The 15,513-nt window shown below is 38.0% G+C and overlaps 1 protein-coding gene across 4 annotated transcripts in view; it reads left to right on the forward strand.

Moving 5' to 3' along the window:
* The window catches only part of TBCK (TBC1 domain containing kinase), a 108,763-nt gene that overhangs the window by 16,170 nt on the left and 77,080 nt on the right, over window positions 1-15,513 (forward strand). For all 4 annotated transcript variants that reach the window (XM_035326348.1, XM_035326346.1, XM_035326347.1 and 1 more), the window contains 2 exons: window positions 13,675-13,789; window positions 15,328-15,401. In XM_035326348.1, coding sequence (XP_035182239.1) covers window positions 13,675-13,789; window positions 15,328-15,401 — 189 coding nt within the window. The remainder of the gene's footprint in view (window positions 1-13,674; window positions 13,790-15,327; window positions 15,402-15,513) is intronic.

Raw genomic sequence — 15,513 nt, forward strand, 5'->3', positions numbered from 1 at the left:
TATGCTGATTAGTACATTTCTTTCTAATTTTTATTCAAGGCATCTGCTTTGGCTACTTAAAAGTTTATTGTTACCTCTAGATAGGTGTTTCCTGCCTGTTATGGTGACACATAGTGGAATATAGATCAAAGTGATGCCCTTATAATGCCTTTAGGAATATTAGTTGTTAGCTAAGAAATTCCTAGCAGCACCATTCCTTATTGGCCTAGTTGCAAAGTCCCTTTGATCACCTGCATTTGCAGACTGTTCTTTGCTTGGAACTTTCCATTCTGTTTTACTTTTTAGTAGCATCTGTACCATTGATATAAGGATCCAGATTTTTTTGAGCTAACTACTAAACCGTACCTCAGCATGGTTTTTAACCTTTAGATACTTAGTTGGAGGAAAAAAAAAAAAAAAAAAAAAACAACAACAAAAAAACAGTATGGCTAAACTGTTAAAAGGACACTGTTGTAAAGTCTCCTGATTCACAGGAAATACCTGGCTTTAAGACAAGCTGTGTGCTGCTACAGTTTTTGTTCATAGATTTAAAAATTGTGTTGCACCTTGATAAAACATGTAGTCGTGTGTTTGTTTTTAATTAGGAATGTGACTTGTTACTAGTGCTTGATCCCATCATGCGGAGATGGAAAAGTGCCATTTTTCTCTCAAAGGCTGAAAATTTTATAAAGAGATTGCTTTAGTGTAGTTTTACAAAGTTCTGTGTGTTTTTCCTGGTATCCAGTAACTCTTGCAAAAGAAAACATGCATAGCATTCTTGCTAATCGTGGAACTTTCTTAGTGGTTGTATGTGCTACTTTGATATTACCAGTACTGCTTGCACTAGATTATGTGCGTGAGAGGACTGTTCTGCTCAGAGAAGCTAAATCCTTTAAGGGAACTCAGTCTTTCAGCTTCTAGGTTTTCAGAGAGGAGTGCTCTATTTTTTCATGGCTTGTGTGCTTTCAGATGGTTCTTTTGGCTTTTTGTGTATGAAGCAGTGATTTTTGGACTCTTTTTTTTTAGTCCTGAAACGAAGGGAAAGAGTCTTAGATTTGTCGGGAGCAGACAGGAAGATACTAAGAATCCCACTGTTACTAACATTTTCTCTTCTTACTGTGTGATGTGGTCAAAGCCACTTTAATTCATAATACACAATCTCTGAATTCAGAAAACATTGCAGTGGTTGGGAGCTCACTGCTTGGAGTGCCTGAGAATGAAAGTTGGATTTCCAGGAGCTCGTCTGTTCTTCTCTCTTCCCACATAGTGAAGAACGGCATATCTGTCCAAGCTGGGAGAGGTTCAAAAATAAGGCAAACAGTATTGTGCACTACCTGCTTGCTCTGTCATTAATTTATGTTTGGCTTCCAGACACAACTGAAGTTTGTGCAAGTTTATGATGAAAATATAAAGGCAGACATGTGAATTCTTTCCTGTCTGCTATCGGTAATATATGTTAGTCTCCAAAAAAGTCATTCAGTTTTAAAACTTGCTAAGGGAAGTTCAGGCTAAAGGAAATCTTCAGAGACCTGCAGATGTAATATGATGATAATGAAAAATGAGACAAGTTTTGGAGTTTCCTTAGTGTTTACAAGGTTATTTATTTAAGCTATGGTTAGCCATTTGGAGCCTTTTGTGTAAAATTTCCCTCAAATCCCAAGCAGGCAACCTTTTTTTTTTTTTTTTTTTTTTTTTTTTGAGACAATTCTATCCCACTATTTTCTGGTGAGATCTTCAATCTTCTGCCCTTAAAATTTGAGCAAACATGGTAAACAATTGGTGTGAGTCAAGTTCAACCATTTTGTTAATGGGAAATTTAAAGTCATAAAATGTTGATTTTACCTTTCTTCCTGGGGGAAAAAAATGTCCATCAATCTTGTATAAAACACTATTAAAACACCAAAACTTCCTGATTTTTAGCTTTGAACTTCTACTATATTCCATGTTTTTTTGTGGCCTGGCAAAAGTTACCAGGTTTTTCTTCAAGCATCTAAAAACTTCCTTAAATATCACTGTTTAGTATCTGATATGTTACAAAGAACATAAAAAAAAAAACACATTTAGCACTGTAAAACCAGTGTTACAGTCAAAGAATCACAGAATCATTAAGGATGGAAAAGACCTCCAAGATCATCTGGTCCAACCATTCCCCTACCACCAATGTCACCCACTAACCATGTCCCTAAGCACCACGTCCAAGCTTTCCTTGAACACCCCCAGGGGTGGTGATGTCACCGTTTCCCTGGGCAACCCGTTACAATGTCTAGCTGCTCTTTCTGAAAAGAAATGTCTCCTCATTTCCAATCTGAACCTCCCCTGGTGCAACTTGAGGCCATTCCCTCTCGTCCTATCACTAGTTACCTGTGAGAAGAGGCCGACCCCCAGCTCCCCACACCTTCCTTTCAGGCAGTTGTAGAGAGCAATGAGGTCTCCCCTGAGCCTCCTCTTCCCCAGACCAAACACCCCCAGCTCCCTCAGCTGCTCCTCACAGGACTTGTGCTCCAGGCCCTTCACCAGCTTCGTAGCCCTTCTCTGGACATGTTCCAGGGCCTCGAAGTCTTTCTTGTACTGAGCAGCCCAAAGCTGAACACAGTGCTTGAGGTGCGGCCTCACCAGAGCAGAGTACAGGGGGACGATCACCTCCCTGCTCCTGCTGGCTGCACTATTCCTGACACAGGCCAGGATGCTGTTGGCCTTCTTGGCCACCTGGGCACACAGCCGGCTCATGTTCAGACATGATCTTGTAAGTAGAGAAGCTAATAAGCAAACAAATTAGCTTAATGGGATGATGTTTTTTCTTTAAATTTGAAAAGATTCAAGTAGACTTGGAGTTGTGTTGCTATTCCCCAATTAACTTATTTCTATTCATGTATTTGCTGTAAACCAAGGGCTAACTAGTATAGGAATGGAAGCTCCTGTTGAACGAATCAATCAAAAGCATTGTTTCCAAGTAAAATCTTTAAAACTTATTTTTTGAAGAATGTCGCTGTAAGCAACAGATTATTAGAAAGCACCCTCTTAGTTACTATATCTCAAAACAATTCATCTGCTCAGTTGAGAGTCTGACAAGGCCTATAGTCTCTTAAGAATGTGGTTGCAGAGTTGCAGCAAACGTAGATTATGACCCAATTCCCTCCCAGAGTGAGAACTTATGCAGAAATCTTGCTGTGATAGAGATCTTTGTGGAAGAGAGTCCTCAGCCCTAGTAAAACCACAGTAAGGTGGCTATAGGGTGGATATAGGTTTACACATTCTGGTTATGGGGCTCGGGTTCTGTCTGCATTGAGCTAGGCCTGAAAGGTGGCATGGGTCAGAGCGAAAAGAGGCTTAGGATCTGAAAGTAATTTGGCTTAAGCATATGAACTTCTGTTTTTTTAAGACAGTGCTTGAAACATACCATCTAAAGTGACCTGCTGATACTGTTCTTTCACATATACCTGCTTGTGCCTTTTGATTAAGAAAATGTTTCCTCTCTGCCCTTGATCTACAGAAGGAAGCTGCATTAAGTTAACTGTAGCACAGTATGACAGCTCTGGTTACATCCTCCCATGTACCCTGCTTCCTTTTCTTCCTGGCAAAGATGATACTCGCTAACTCTGCACAATATTATCTCTTCTGTTAATTGGAGGAGGGAGAGAAGTGGTGATTAAATAAATCAGACGTATCCTGTCAGCAAACCTTTGGAAAGCAGTCAGTTTGAGTGACCAATGCAAATGGTACTGAGACTTGCTGATTTTACAGAATTGCCACTGAACAAGCAATGTGGTAGTGTCTATTTTAAGTGTAACACTGGAATCTCTGAGAACCTTTTGGATATTCATTGAGTGGACTAACAGCACAGGAAGGGAAGTTCCTGTTAATTGCTGTCATTTCCAATAGCTCTGTTGATTCAATTAGAAACTAATACCTGGAAATTGAACAGTCTTTATTTTGGTTTCTTGGTGCCGATTCAGCAACTATTAAGAATATAATTTCACTGGAGACAGGGAGAGTGGAAATAATATATTTAATTTTTTAAAGTGTGTGATTGTGGTGACTATGAGAATAATTTTACTATATTCTTCCTTTTGAAAGAACACTTTAAACATACAACGTATTGTTGCCATAATTGTCAGTACATAATTACATATACGATATAGTGTGAGCAATTTTTTAGATATATTTTTTTCTTAAATTATGCTTATATTTGCGGGGGAGGGAAGTGTGGAAGAATGTTGCTCCATAAATTTCACCTAATTGAATGCATGGTTTTCTGTTAATAAGAGTCTTGAAACTTCTGTAACAATAGGAAAGAAGACGAGACCAAATTATGCTCTTGCAGGTGAATGGACTGCTAACATGAGTAGAGATCAGCAGCTCAGAATAGGATTTTTGCCCAGAGTGCATTGACTGATGCCTGGATTTGATAGGCTAACACGCTAGTTTCAGCCATCAAAAACAATGTCTTTACAGACATAGGAGAACTTCACCTTTCATTGATTTGAAAAGGGGCTGCAAGGATTTGACCCTCAAAATGACTATGCTCTCAGGTATGAAGGATTCAAAATCCCTGCAGCCTTCCAGCTGTGTGGAAGTTGCTAAAGTGATGCTAAAAGAAGAATACTTCATGGTCTTTATCTTTGCTCTTCACATTCCTATGTTCTTCAAACTTTTTCTCATAGTAAAGGAAAGTTTCCTTGACTTTTATCGTGTTTTAAACATTACAAAAATCCTCAAGCTGTCAAGCTGTGGATCAACAAAATTTCTCATCAGCACAGTGCTGCAGTGACCTAGGTGAACAGTAGTTGGCTGAGGGGTAACAAAAATGTTTTGTGGTGCTTGATACCCACCTTCCCAAGCCCATAACCACCTTGTAGGCTGACACTTATGCTGAAACGTGTTATCACTAGTGACAGTTCACATGCACATTGAAATGTATAGTGTTTCTTTTCTGTAACTTTTAACTACAAAGTCAGTATTGCTAGTTCTTGCCACTGTATTGCAACATTTTGTGTTGTTTTTTTTAAAAAGCTAAGTGAATACAGTATGGTCACTTTAGTGTGATTACTTAAGCGTATTTTCTATATCTTGGATAGAAAAATCTAACCTATTTAGCTGTAACCTGAATTTTAGTAACCCTTTCTAGCTCACCCCTTGTAAATAGAAGAACTGTTCTGTTTTTGAAGTCAGTCTTGTGAGTATGTGGACCTGGTGAGTTTGCTTGTTAGTCATTCTGAATCAGGCACTTACCTGTTCTAATAGTTCCCATGGTATGACTTTTGGGGGAGGTGATAGTGTGTTTCTATGCACGTTTGTGTGTCTTGAATAAAAGCTATGGTAAAAAATCCCAAACCATGATTTCGTTTCACACTCAACTCTCCAAACCGAGATGATTTGTGTATGATCTTTGCTAGATCTTTTATTCTTTGTAATCCATTTTCTATTTAAGCATGTAATATTAGGTGTTTAAAAAGATTGTCATGTAATGTAATGGGGTGATTGTGACAGATTTGTGAAGCAGGTGGTTTAATCTACAGCTGTTACTTTCACACTTCTGAACCGAGCTGGATCCAGAAGCATGGGGTCTGAGCCCGATACTGATATTTGGCATTTCAGGATGCAGTTAGCAATTGTTTTTCAGCTATGTCTTTTTATTTTAGCATAGAGAAAGGTAAGGAAATAGGAGGTGCCTGCTGTGTGACCATTTATCCTGCAGCTTTGGAAGTCACTTTTTCTTCAGCAATTGTGTGGTTTAAGGCTCTGGTGTTACTGCTGGTTTTACCTTCTACTGCATAGGAAATGTCTAATAGAGAAATACCAAGATCTATACTTCAGAGAGCTGAAATTTAATACATGCTATGCCTTAAAGTTTAGATGCTGGTGCTTTCAGATGCAAAAAGACAGTACTCCCTGCCTAGAGCATGGGGTTTATTGTTAGGTTTGAAACAGGCTTGACAAGACATTTCTGAACAGCCAAAAATCTTGATTGGTGCCTTTTATTTTATTAAAGGAAGAGTACCTGACCACAGTTAATTCCTTTATTTCCTTTTTATATGTTGTCCGTTTGGTTTCCTGTGTCTTTTGAATTGTGATAGGTCTTGCTGGGACTGTTGATCACAAAATGCGATCAACAACTTTCAGAAGTACTCGTATTTGTTCAGAGGAAGTCCAAAAGAAAACAAAGATTTTGTGTGATCCATGCCAATTACTGTTGGCTGCACATCTTGTTCTGTTGAGTTTTTTATCTGAGAATGTGTAGGCTGTGATCAGGTTCTAAATGAGGGACTGCTGTACCAAATCTTACCATGTGGTGAGTGAAACTTTCTCTCTGTACTATTTGGTCCAATTGAAAGCATCATTATTATACTTTTTACATCTGAGACAAAGATGAAAAAACAAAACAAAACAAAAAAACTTATCACATGGTAGTTAATTAGTGGCAAGATCAAAATCTGGGTATTTGTGTGTCTTTCCCCTTCTGAGCACCAAAGCAGAAGGCACTATAGGTTTCATTAAGGTTGCACTTTATAAGGTGTGCTTATTGTTTTCTAAAGAACTTTGTTCATTTACTCCCCCCACTTATAGGATGAGTGCTGGATATCTTAAAGGAATTCAAGGTGCTATGTTCTAAAATTTTTGCTTTTTGAGGAGGAGATGCATTTAAAAAGTTCAAAGTGAAAATGATCTGAAAAATCACATTCATTAAATTTTTTTGTGCACAATATGTTTTATATATGAAGTTGTTCTTTTTTAACTATGCCTTCATCCACTGTTTTATGATTTTTTTTAATCAGACATTACGAATTGAGACCTTCATAAAAATGTAACATCATCTGTGTTGCTTTTAAATCATGCTTCCAGCTTAAAACTTTGAAAGTGGAATGGAAGGACTTACTGAGTTTCCTCAGATGAGGAATACAAACTTGTTGAAGATATCCTGTGTGAAATACCTCTGTGCATGAGCTAGAGACTTCCAGAGAACTTTGTCCATAAAATTCATGCTTTCTGACTTGTACTCTCTGCTTGATGCGTTCCCTTTCCAGTACATTTCACTCTGATAATGTGAATGCATTTCCAAGTAAATTGGCGGTGTTTACAGTCTCAGTCCCTAGTGCCATTTTTTAATCAAACACATAATAAAGTGCTAAATAAACCATTCCCACCTGCATCAAACTCTTTACGGCCCATATAGGTGTATAGGGTATTTTGTAATTTATTTACCCAGGAAGACCCAATTCATCTGCACATCTGGTTTTCAACCCAGTCCTGCTTTTTATCCAGTTTTCCAGCTGGTTGATTGAGGCATAAGGAGGTCAGATGGCTTTCTTGAGGTCAGTGTAGTGGTTGTCTCAGCGGGGATTATACCCAAACTTTATCCCTTGCTGTATCCACTTGGCCACACCACTCCTAACCAGTCTATCTGCATTGTTGGCTGTAATAGAGCTAACTGCAATTGTCATTTTCTTTGGTTTATAGTTTTGCTTGTATTAAAATACTGTCGCTTTTATGAGTTCAGAAATATTACATCTGTTCACAACCTGTTCCATTCTACTTTGAATAGATGCAGTTTGTTGTGATGAATCTTCTTCCTGAATTCCCAGTGCTTGTTTGTCTCGCTAGGTCTGGGGTAGTGATTGATGACATTGCTGGTATGTGTCACTGTGGTGTGCTTCCTCAGGGCTGACCCTGGCTGACACTCCTCTTCAGAAGAGAAACCCATGTTTTTGCTCCTGTGTACCACTGCCATAAGCTTCTTAAGATTCCTGGTTGCTGAGATGTTCTTCCTTCAGTTTTTACCTCTTTTCATCAATAATATGAGGTTAGAACAAGATACACAGATTAGATGAAGGACTTCTTAAGCATGCATTTCTATGTATGTGCCCATGAGTTTCAAGTCTAAGGAAAGAGAAACTCTGGAGTATGTATCATGAGCATAACCATATTCTACTTGGTCTTCTTGTGCCTTCCTGAGGGAAGTCAAAAAGGTTCTAGTTCCAGGTTTTGTTATAAGCTTCCTTGTGTTTCGAGTTCCTACTGCATTGAAGAAGCATTGCTTCTAACACACATCCATGTAGATGTCTCAGGTAGGTACAAAAATTATAGGGCTCGCTACAGTTAAGTAGATGATGACGAGGCATCTCACCAAAAGGGAGATCCCTTTGTTTAGGAGAAAGTAGAACTGGGAACAGTAAGCAGACAGGAAGGTCTCTTGTGATACTTGATTGCTCTTCCATGTTAAACTATTTTCTTGCAGCACCAAAAAAGTATGGAAAAAAAACCTTAACGGGTAATACCATGAATGCATGTCTGTTACAGATGATGAGTACAGTGTATTCATGTGTAGATTGGCATTATGTTTCCATTCAACTGGTGGAAAGGAAACCTGTGTGAATCTGACTTCTGTGATACTTACATGAATGCCGACCTCTACCTCTTTTCATTATTCCCTTCCTCTTTTTGGAACGCTCTTATTCCAACAGTTTAATAGGTCAAGTCTCCTTGTCCACCCACTTCTGATTTCCAACTGTGTGATCTACAGTCCTCTTGTTCCTAAGTATTCAAGATGTCATTCAGAAAGTAATTTTTATTTTCCCCTCAGTAATCTGTGGTATGCACAGGGACTACTGCTGCTGGCTGTCAGATGCATTTTTCCAAAACCTTCTTTCCTGCTCTGGAGTTTGGCAGTCATTTTCTTTGCTTTGAGCTGAAATTTAAAATTAGTCTTCTGGAAGTTAGAGCAACAGAGCAACATGAAGAGAACCCTGTGATAAAATAGACAGCGAGGAATTCTTACCAGCAGAATACTTGGTGGCTGTGAATTTCCACAGTAACTGACAGGTCATTTCCTCTGAACATGGATGAGAGACTTGGAATAATGGGTATCCTGTTAAGGGAGCTGCTGAGGCTTACAGGGGTTACCTTATGTTCAGACATTATCAGATGTGATTCTTAGGAGGCAAACTGTGTGTGTGTATATGCCTGTGTGTGTTTTGTTGGTGGTGCTTTTGTTGTTTTGTGTGTTGTTGGTTTTTTTTTTTTGCGTCTGTGGTTGGAAACCAGGCAAGTGTCAGGGTCCATACATTTCACATACGCTTGTCCTGTGTTCCCCCCTCTCCTAGGCATCTGCCTATCATCTTTTTATGAAATAGGATATTGGTCTCAACTCGAGTTTTGGGTCTGCCGTAGTAAGCCAGTTTTTAAGGTTTGGAAGGCCGTTCATTTTACCTAAAATGGAAATAATCAATTGCAGAAAGTTGTTACCACAGCATCATATCTTGGAGTTTCTGATCCAGCTTCTTACTTTCACAAGCAGTTTCATTATCACTCCCATTAATAATCAGAAATAAATTAACAACTGTTCAAGCTGAATCGTATGTAGTTAATATTTGTGTGTTTTTTGTGTGTTTTTTTTTTCTTTTGTGTGTGTGTGTGTGTGTGTGTGTGAGTTTTGGTTTTTTTTTTGGTAACAATTCATAATCCTGCCTTTAAGTCATAAGGTTTCTAATTTCTGATCTAAATGTTTGCAAGCTTTTTTGTTTGCTCTCGTGCTTATGCTGATTTAGAGCTTGGACAATTCTTCATGTATATTTGTTCCCAGGCACTGCTCTGTCACTACTGGCTGGTTACAGTCACTCAGTTCTTCATTCCACTAATTATTTTAGGGTTTATTGTCTTTAATTAGTTCCTGATAAATCTCTCTTCTCTTCTCTCTCTCTTTCTTAATAAACTATCCTCTGAAGACGGCAAGGATCTCAGTATGCCGCTTTCTATTAGTACAAATTTTCCCTTTCATCTTGGCCCAGAGGCCGTTTTCAGTCATATGGAAGATTGCAGTGGGCACACAAAGAGTAACATTTTTCTTCTCTGAGTCCAAAAAGTGACAAGCGTCCTAAGAAATCAGATCATCTTGTCAGTGGCTTTGCAGCACAGTAAAAGATCGAAACTTTGCTGGCACATCTGTTTCCTGTGACAGATTAGGTTGGTGCTCCTGAAGCAAACTTTGAGAAAGCAGCTACACATCCTTAGCAGTAAGAATTCAGCAGGCTGGAGATCAGGCTGACTGCTAAATTGAAAAGTTTTTTGTTTGTTTGTTTGTTTTTTGGTGAGGGCTCAATGTAGCCACCTGTGTACTATTAGCGTGTGGAAATTAGTCATTTGTCTGGTATAGCTTTTGGTCTGACAAATTCTGGAGGTAATAAAACAATCCTCATTTTTGTGGGTTTTTAAGTCTTCCTTCTCTCTTCCCCCCACAAATGCCATGCACATGCCTCTTTAACCATGCTGGCTTTCTACTGATGACTGAAATTGCTTGTATCAGCTTGTAGAGTTTTATTTTTTATTTCTGTCTACAAAATTAATTTCTGAGGGAGCAAATTAGTTACTCCTTGTACATCCTTTACTACAGTTTTATACATTCAAGTTTCAAATGTAAACACAGTTATTGGATTAATCCATTTATTATTTTAATTCTTTGTTTCTAGAGTGAAGGAATATCATATACCTCCTTTCACAGCTACTTTTCTTCTCAAAACCAAGGAATTAACAGAGAATGATTAAATCAAGCAGTTTGATTTTATACCAGTGTTCAGTCCTCTCACTCAAAGATAATCCTTTCTTAAAAGTCTATTTAAGTAGATTCACAGATTCACAGTAGATTCACAGATTATAACCGAGTAGATTTTTTGGTATCCACACTGAGGATAATGGAACTGGAAAAAGTGCTGGTAGTTGTAGAGAGATGGTATCTTTTTTCTTTTTTTTTGTCCTGTTTGCAAAGTGTTTCTGTCGCAGATAAATTCCTGTTTCTTTACAGTTGCTCCTGTTGATAAAGAGAAGAGCCTTAAAACTTTTGCTTTTAGCAAAAGTAGGAAGCTGGAGATGATTGGTGCCCCTTCAGATCTTCAGGTTACTTCTTGAAGTGGATCTCAGATTTTATTCTTAATGCCTCCCACCATATCTGCTTTGAGCAGTGGAATAATTTCCTTCACAACAGTTTAAAGGCATAATCACAACCACAGCATCACAAAACTGGTTTTGCAGGTCTTACTAGGTCAGTGGTATTAGCAGTGGTTGGCATCAAACCTGCTATGCCTCTGTTTTGTCACCTTTTTCTCCTGGTGTAGATTACAGTGCTTTTGCCTTTTTTTTTTTTTTCCTTTTCATTTCCTTTCTTTATTTTTTCTCTTCTTTCTACCTCCTTTTAAAGGAGGATGCTGAAACTCCTCCAGTTTAAGAGCTCCAGTGGCTAAACATTCTTCTAGATCTCTCATAGTTATGACACGAGGTAGCCTGTTGAAAAACAGGCTTCAATATTCAAGAAAAAGTTTCTGAATCAGCTCAGACCTTGTCCCTGACATTCGGTGCCCTAAATGTCCTCCTTGGATTTTGTGGTTTTATTTTTAATTATGATTGTGGTTTTATTTTTAATTATGATTTATTTATTCTTTAAAGGTCACCATGCCTGAAGCCTGGAGGCAGCTTCAAGTGTACACCCTCTGCACCCGAAGCCTGTTTCAATGCTTGTAGTATTGACAGGAGCCACAGAAACTGAGAGAGCTCGGTCACCTGAAGCTAGGTGATAACTTGGTAGGGATCTCCAGTGAGGCAAGCGACTGCTGTTGAACTTGCAGTTAAATGCAAAGCTCATTAGTAATAGCCACAAACCATATGTTGTACATGATAAATGAAATAAGGACTAGTTAATGGGCAACAATGCTATGGAGAGTTAGTTATACAGAATTCCTTTTCGGCTGGGGAAGTGTGCTTGCTTTCCTTGGAGAGTGAGATATTTGGCTGAACGCTTCTGCCTATTAGGATGGCACTGAGAGCTTGAGAAATATGCGTAATTTAAAAATACTTTATTCATGTGTTTCTGGTAATTGCAGTGCCAGAGAGGATTTATCCTACATGGCAAAGAATCCAAAACCGGTATTCTCGTGCATTTGCCTGATTTTTTTTTTTTAAGGATTGTAAGGGAACATGGAAAATAAATGGAGAGCTGAGGCCCTCTTGTGTCTTCAGATGATACTGCACGTCAGGCACAACGACAAGTGCCCTTTATTCACTTTTTAAAAATATATACGAAGAAACACTTTTTAGGCCAGAATAAGGTGCTAGCTTTTCACGTGCAATGGTTCCTTACTGGAAACTTGAATTCTCCATCAGTTACTTTTCGTAGTAACAGGCTTTACAAAGCTGTGCAAAAATAAGAGGGTATTTGGTTTGCAACAGTTATCAGGAGTATATGCCATGCAAACAAAAACTGCAGAAAATCTGAAAGCCTGCAACATAAATTTTTACCGTTTTTGCATCTCTTCTTAAGAATGACTATGGAAAAACTACATAGCCAACAGCTTTTAGCGCTGGGATGTAACTTGAGGATAGGAGGGATGGGGAAGGGAAAAAGTGCCAGCAAGGGAGGTGTGAGATGGTTGTGGGGGATTGTTTTGTTTTTGTGGTCATTAGCCATGTGGTTTTGGTTCAATTGCTAAGACCTTGAGAATCACTTCCAAATGCTGTGATCCAAGTTACAGCAGTGTGGACATATGTTAGAGTAGATTTCCTTTGTGCTTAGCATTTAACTTAGAAGTGTATGTTCACAACTAGTGCGAAGTAGTGCAGAGGCTTTCTTCAAGGAAAAGGTTAAAGATCGGAGAATAACCCCATGTAAAATAATTTAATGATCTTAATAGAGTACTATTAATAGAACTCTTTTCAGTATTTCCGTGTTGCACTACTCCATGAGCATTTGTTGGACTTGTGGATTTTGTCAAAATATAGCTATTTTCTCTCATGACAAAGTTTTGGCTTTTGAACAGTAGTGAATAGTAGCTAATAAAACCTTAATGAAGAAATTCATTTGGGTCTTAGGTCAGCTAACGTGGCTTGTCACTGATGCCAGTCTGTAATGCAATCCTTCATTCTGCTGTTGCACAGATTTGTAAAAAGCAAGAGAAGGAGGTGATAATAAAATAAGATTAAAAGATTTTTAAAATCTTTAAAGGAATCCCTCTGGGTGACATTGCATCTGTGGTTTATTTTCTTCTTTTGGGTGCATATTGGAAGATCAAGACTGGTGGTCTCTGCACAAATTCCTGTTCACTTCTTGAGCTTTGTCATGGTTATGTCAAAATGGGTTGGATGGTAAATATTTCTTTCCAAAGAAGATAGAGATGATGCTTCCAAAGTTTTAAAACAAACTGCAGAAAGAGATGTTTTCTGCCCTTTTTTGTTGTTTTAGACGTCGAGATGATAGAAGATGATAGGTGTGATATAGCAGTGTGTCTACACTGTCCTCTCGATAAATTGCCATTAGCATCTGAATTTCAAAGCTTCAATTCAGTTTAACTCTTCTCTTAACATCAATAGCAGGTTTAGGAAGAGCAAATAAAAACCAAGTTAGGATTTTTTTTTTTCCCAAATTGAGATATATCTCATAGTCTGTATCATGGAGAGTATGTCACACTTCGTCTCTGAGATAAGTTTTCTGCTGTTTTTAAGGACCAGTTCAGGGTGAAGAAACCTACTTATGGGATTTTGAAGAGCTGTATATGCTACTGAACATATCCTCCCTTTTTCAGTGTTGATCCATTAAACAATTCCGGAATTGTGAAAATCTCACTTGTGGAGTTCCAAACCTATTCCAAACACTTTTTTTTTTTTTTTTAATTAGAGGGGAAATGTTTGGTATAACGTGTTCTTCTCTTTTGTTTTCAGCTCCTCAAGGATTTTATGCATAGCCTACGAGGTTTTACAAGGTTTGCAATATATGAACAAACATGGAATGGTCCACCGAGCGCTCTCCCCTTGCAATATTCTTTTGGATCGAAAGGTATGGCTGCAGGAATGAATCTGTTTTTTTTTATATATTTTTTTTTCTCCTGCTGCCAAGTAGCATGCTGTGTCATATCTGGAGACGGGACAGAAGCAGACCTTTTGGGGGGAGAGAGAGGGGGAATTGCATATACAGAAAGCGTGGGTTGTTTGTTGTTTTTTACTATACTTTTAGCCCATTTCCTAAATTTCAAGTATGTTGCAGAATTTTTTGTTCCCACTTTCTTCTATCCCAAATCACTTTTTTCATCCTTCTTAAAGAAGTGATCTAAGTCTACTTGACTGTCATCAATGTAAATAGTTACAAAGCCTTTCTGTTTAGTAAGGATATATTTTTTTTAGCTAGTGAGTAGTTAATAACATTTCCTGTGTTTCATGGTGGTCTGATACTTGACTTTTAAGGTATCAACATAAATCTTTGTTCGTACTACATTATTAAAATTCCAGTCTGTCAATTCTGTTGTCAGACTACTGAGTTGGCAGTGTGGAATAAAAGTTTCCCTCAAAAACGATGAGAGAAATTAATAGCTACTGTTACATTCAGAGCCATCACTTTATCTGAACTAACAGCCAAAGAGTTCAGTTTTTGTGGACAACCCCTCTCTCCTTCCCCTCGCTTGATTTAAAAAAAATAACTAGATCTTCCCCTTGGAAGGCAGAAAGAAAAGAGGAGGAAGGAAGAAAGGAACACTTACTAATATGTTATTGGCTAAATTACTTGTAAACAAATGAACATAATATTAATGTTCTAACAAGCAAGAGTACTTAGGATTTTAAGATAGCCCTACAATCAGTAAAAGAGCAAAGGGGGCCATGAGACTAGAAATTTCAAGACTTTCTCTGCCCTCTGAATTGCTTGCTGATGTAGCCTTCACTGTTGCACCACCTGCAGAGTAGCTGAGTTCAAAAATCCAGCAGAAACTGAATTCAAAATCCAGCAGAAACTATATATCAGTTTAACTTCTGTGCCTATTTTTTTTGTTGTTATTTTGGTTTTGGTGTTACCTTTCTACCTCCACAGAATAAAACCAAGCACCTGGAAAACTTATTTGATTGAAATGTATGTGGATACAGTTAAAGAGAGCAAGATAGTAATGAGTTGGTGAGAAAGACTGGAGGAGCAAAGCTGGGTAAATGGCAGAGGTGAGAGAATAGTGGGGCTGCTTAGTGAGCTCTAGGATTCAAACAGTTTTTGAAACAGGACAAATGTTCAAGAGAGTATTTAAGCCTTTTAATTTACTGAAAATATATTGTAACTGTACAAAGTTCTGACTTGCTGAGGTACCCCAAAGTGATTACACAGTGCTCTTGGAGAGTAAAAGCATTAGAAATAAGCACCTTACTAGCTTTTAGTGGAATTGTACTTAATAACTGAAACAGAATTGTAAGAGGCTGGTTTCTTATGAGTATCTGCCTTCTGACAGCTAATACAATTAGCATAAATAAATATATATGTATACATATATATTTGTAAACTCAAAGATTCTTGTAAAGTCAGGTTCTGCTGCTCTTGATTTTTGTTTTTATTTTTTTCAGGGACATGTCAAGTTGGCTAAATTTGGACTATACCATATGACTGGTCAAGGCGTTGATGTTGATTTTCCTATAGGGTAAGGATGGAGCTACATAATACAAATATATTAAGGATATTTGCTTGGGTGCACAAAAGTAGTACTGATATTTCCCTTTGAAAGTTTTCAGATTTTTTTAAATATATTATCA

Source organism: Oxyura jamaicensis, chromosome 4, assembly GCF_011077185.1.
Source record: "Oxyura jamaicensis isolate SHBP4307 breed ruddy duck chromosome 4, BPBGC_Ojam_1.0, whole genome shotgun sequence".
NCBI classification, from domain to species: domain Eukaryota; kingdom Metazoa; phylum Chordata; class Aves; order Anseriformes; family Anatidae; genus Oxyura; species Oxyura jamaicensis.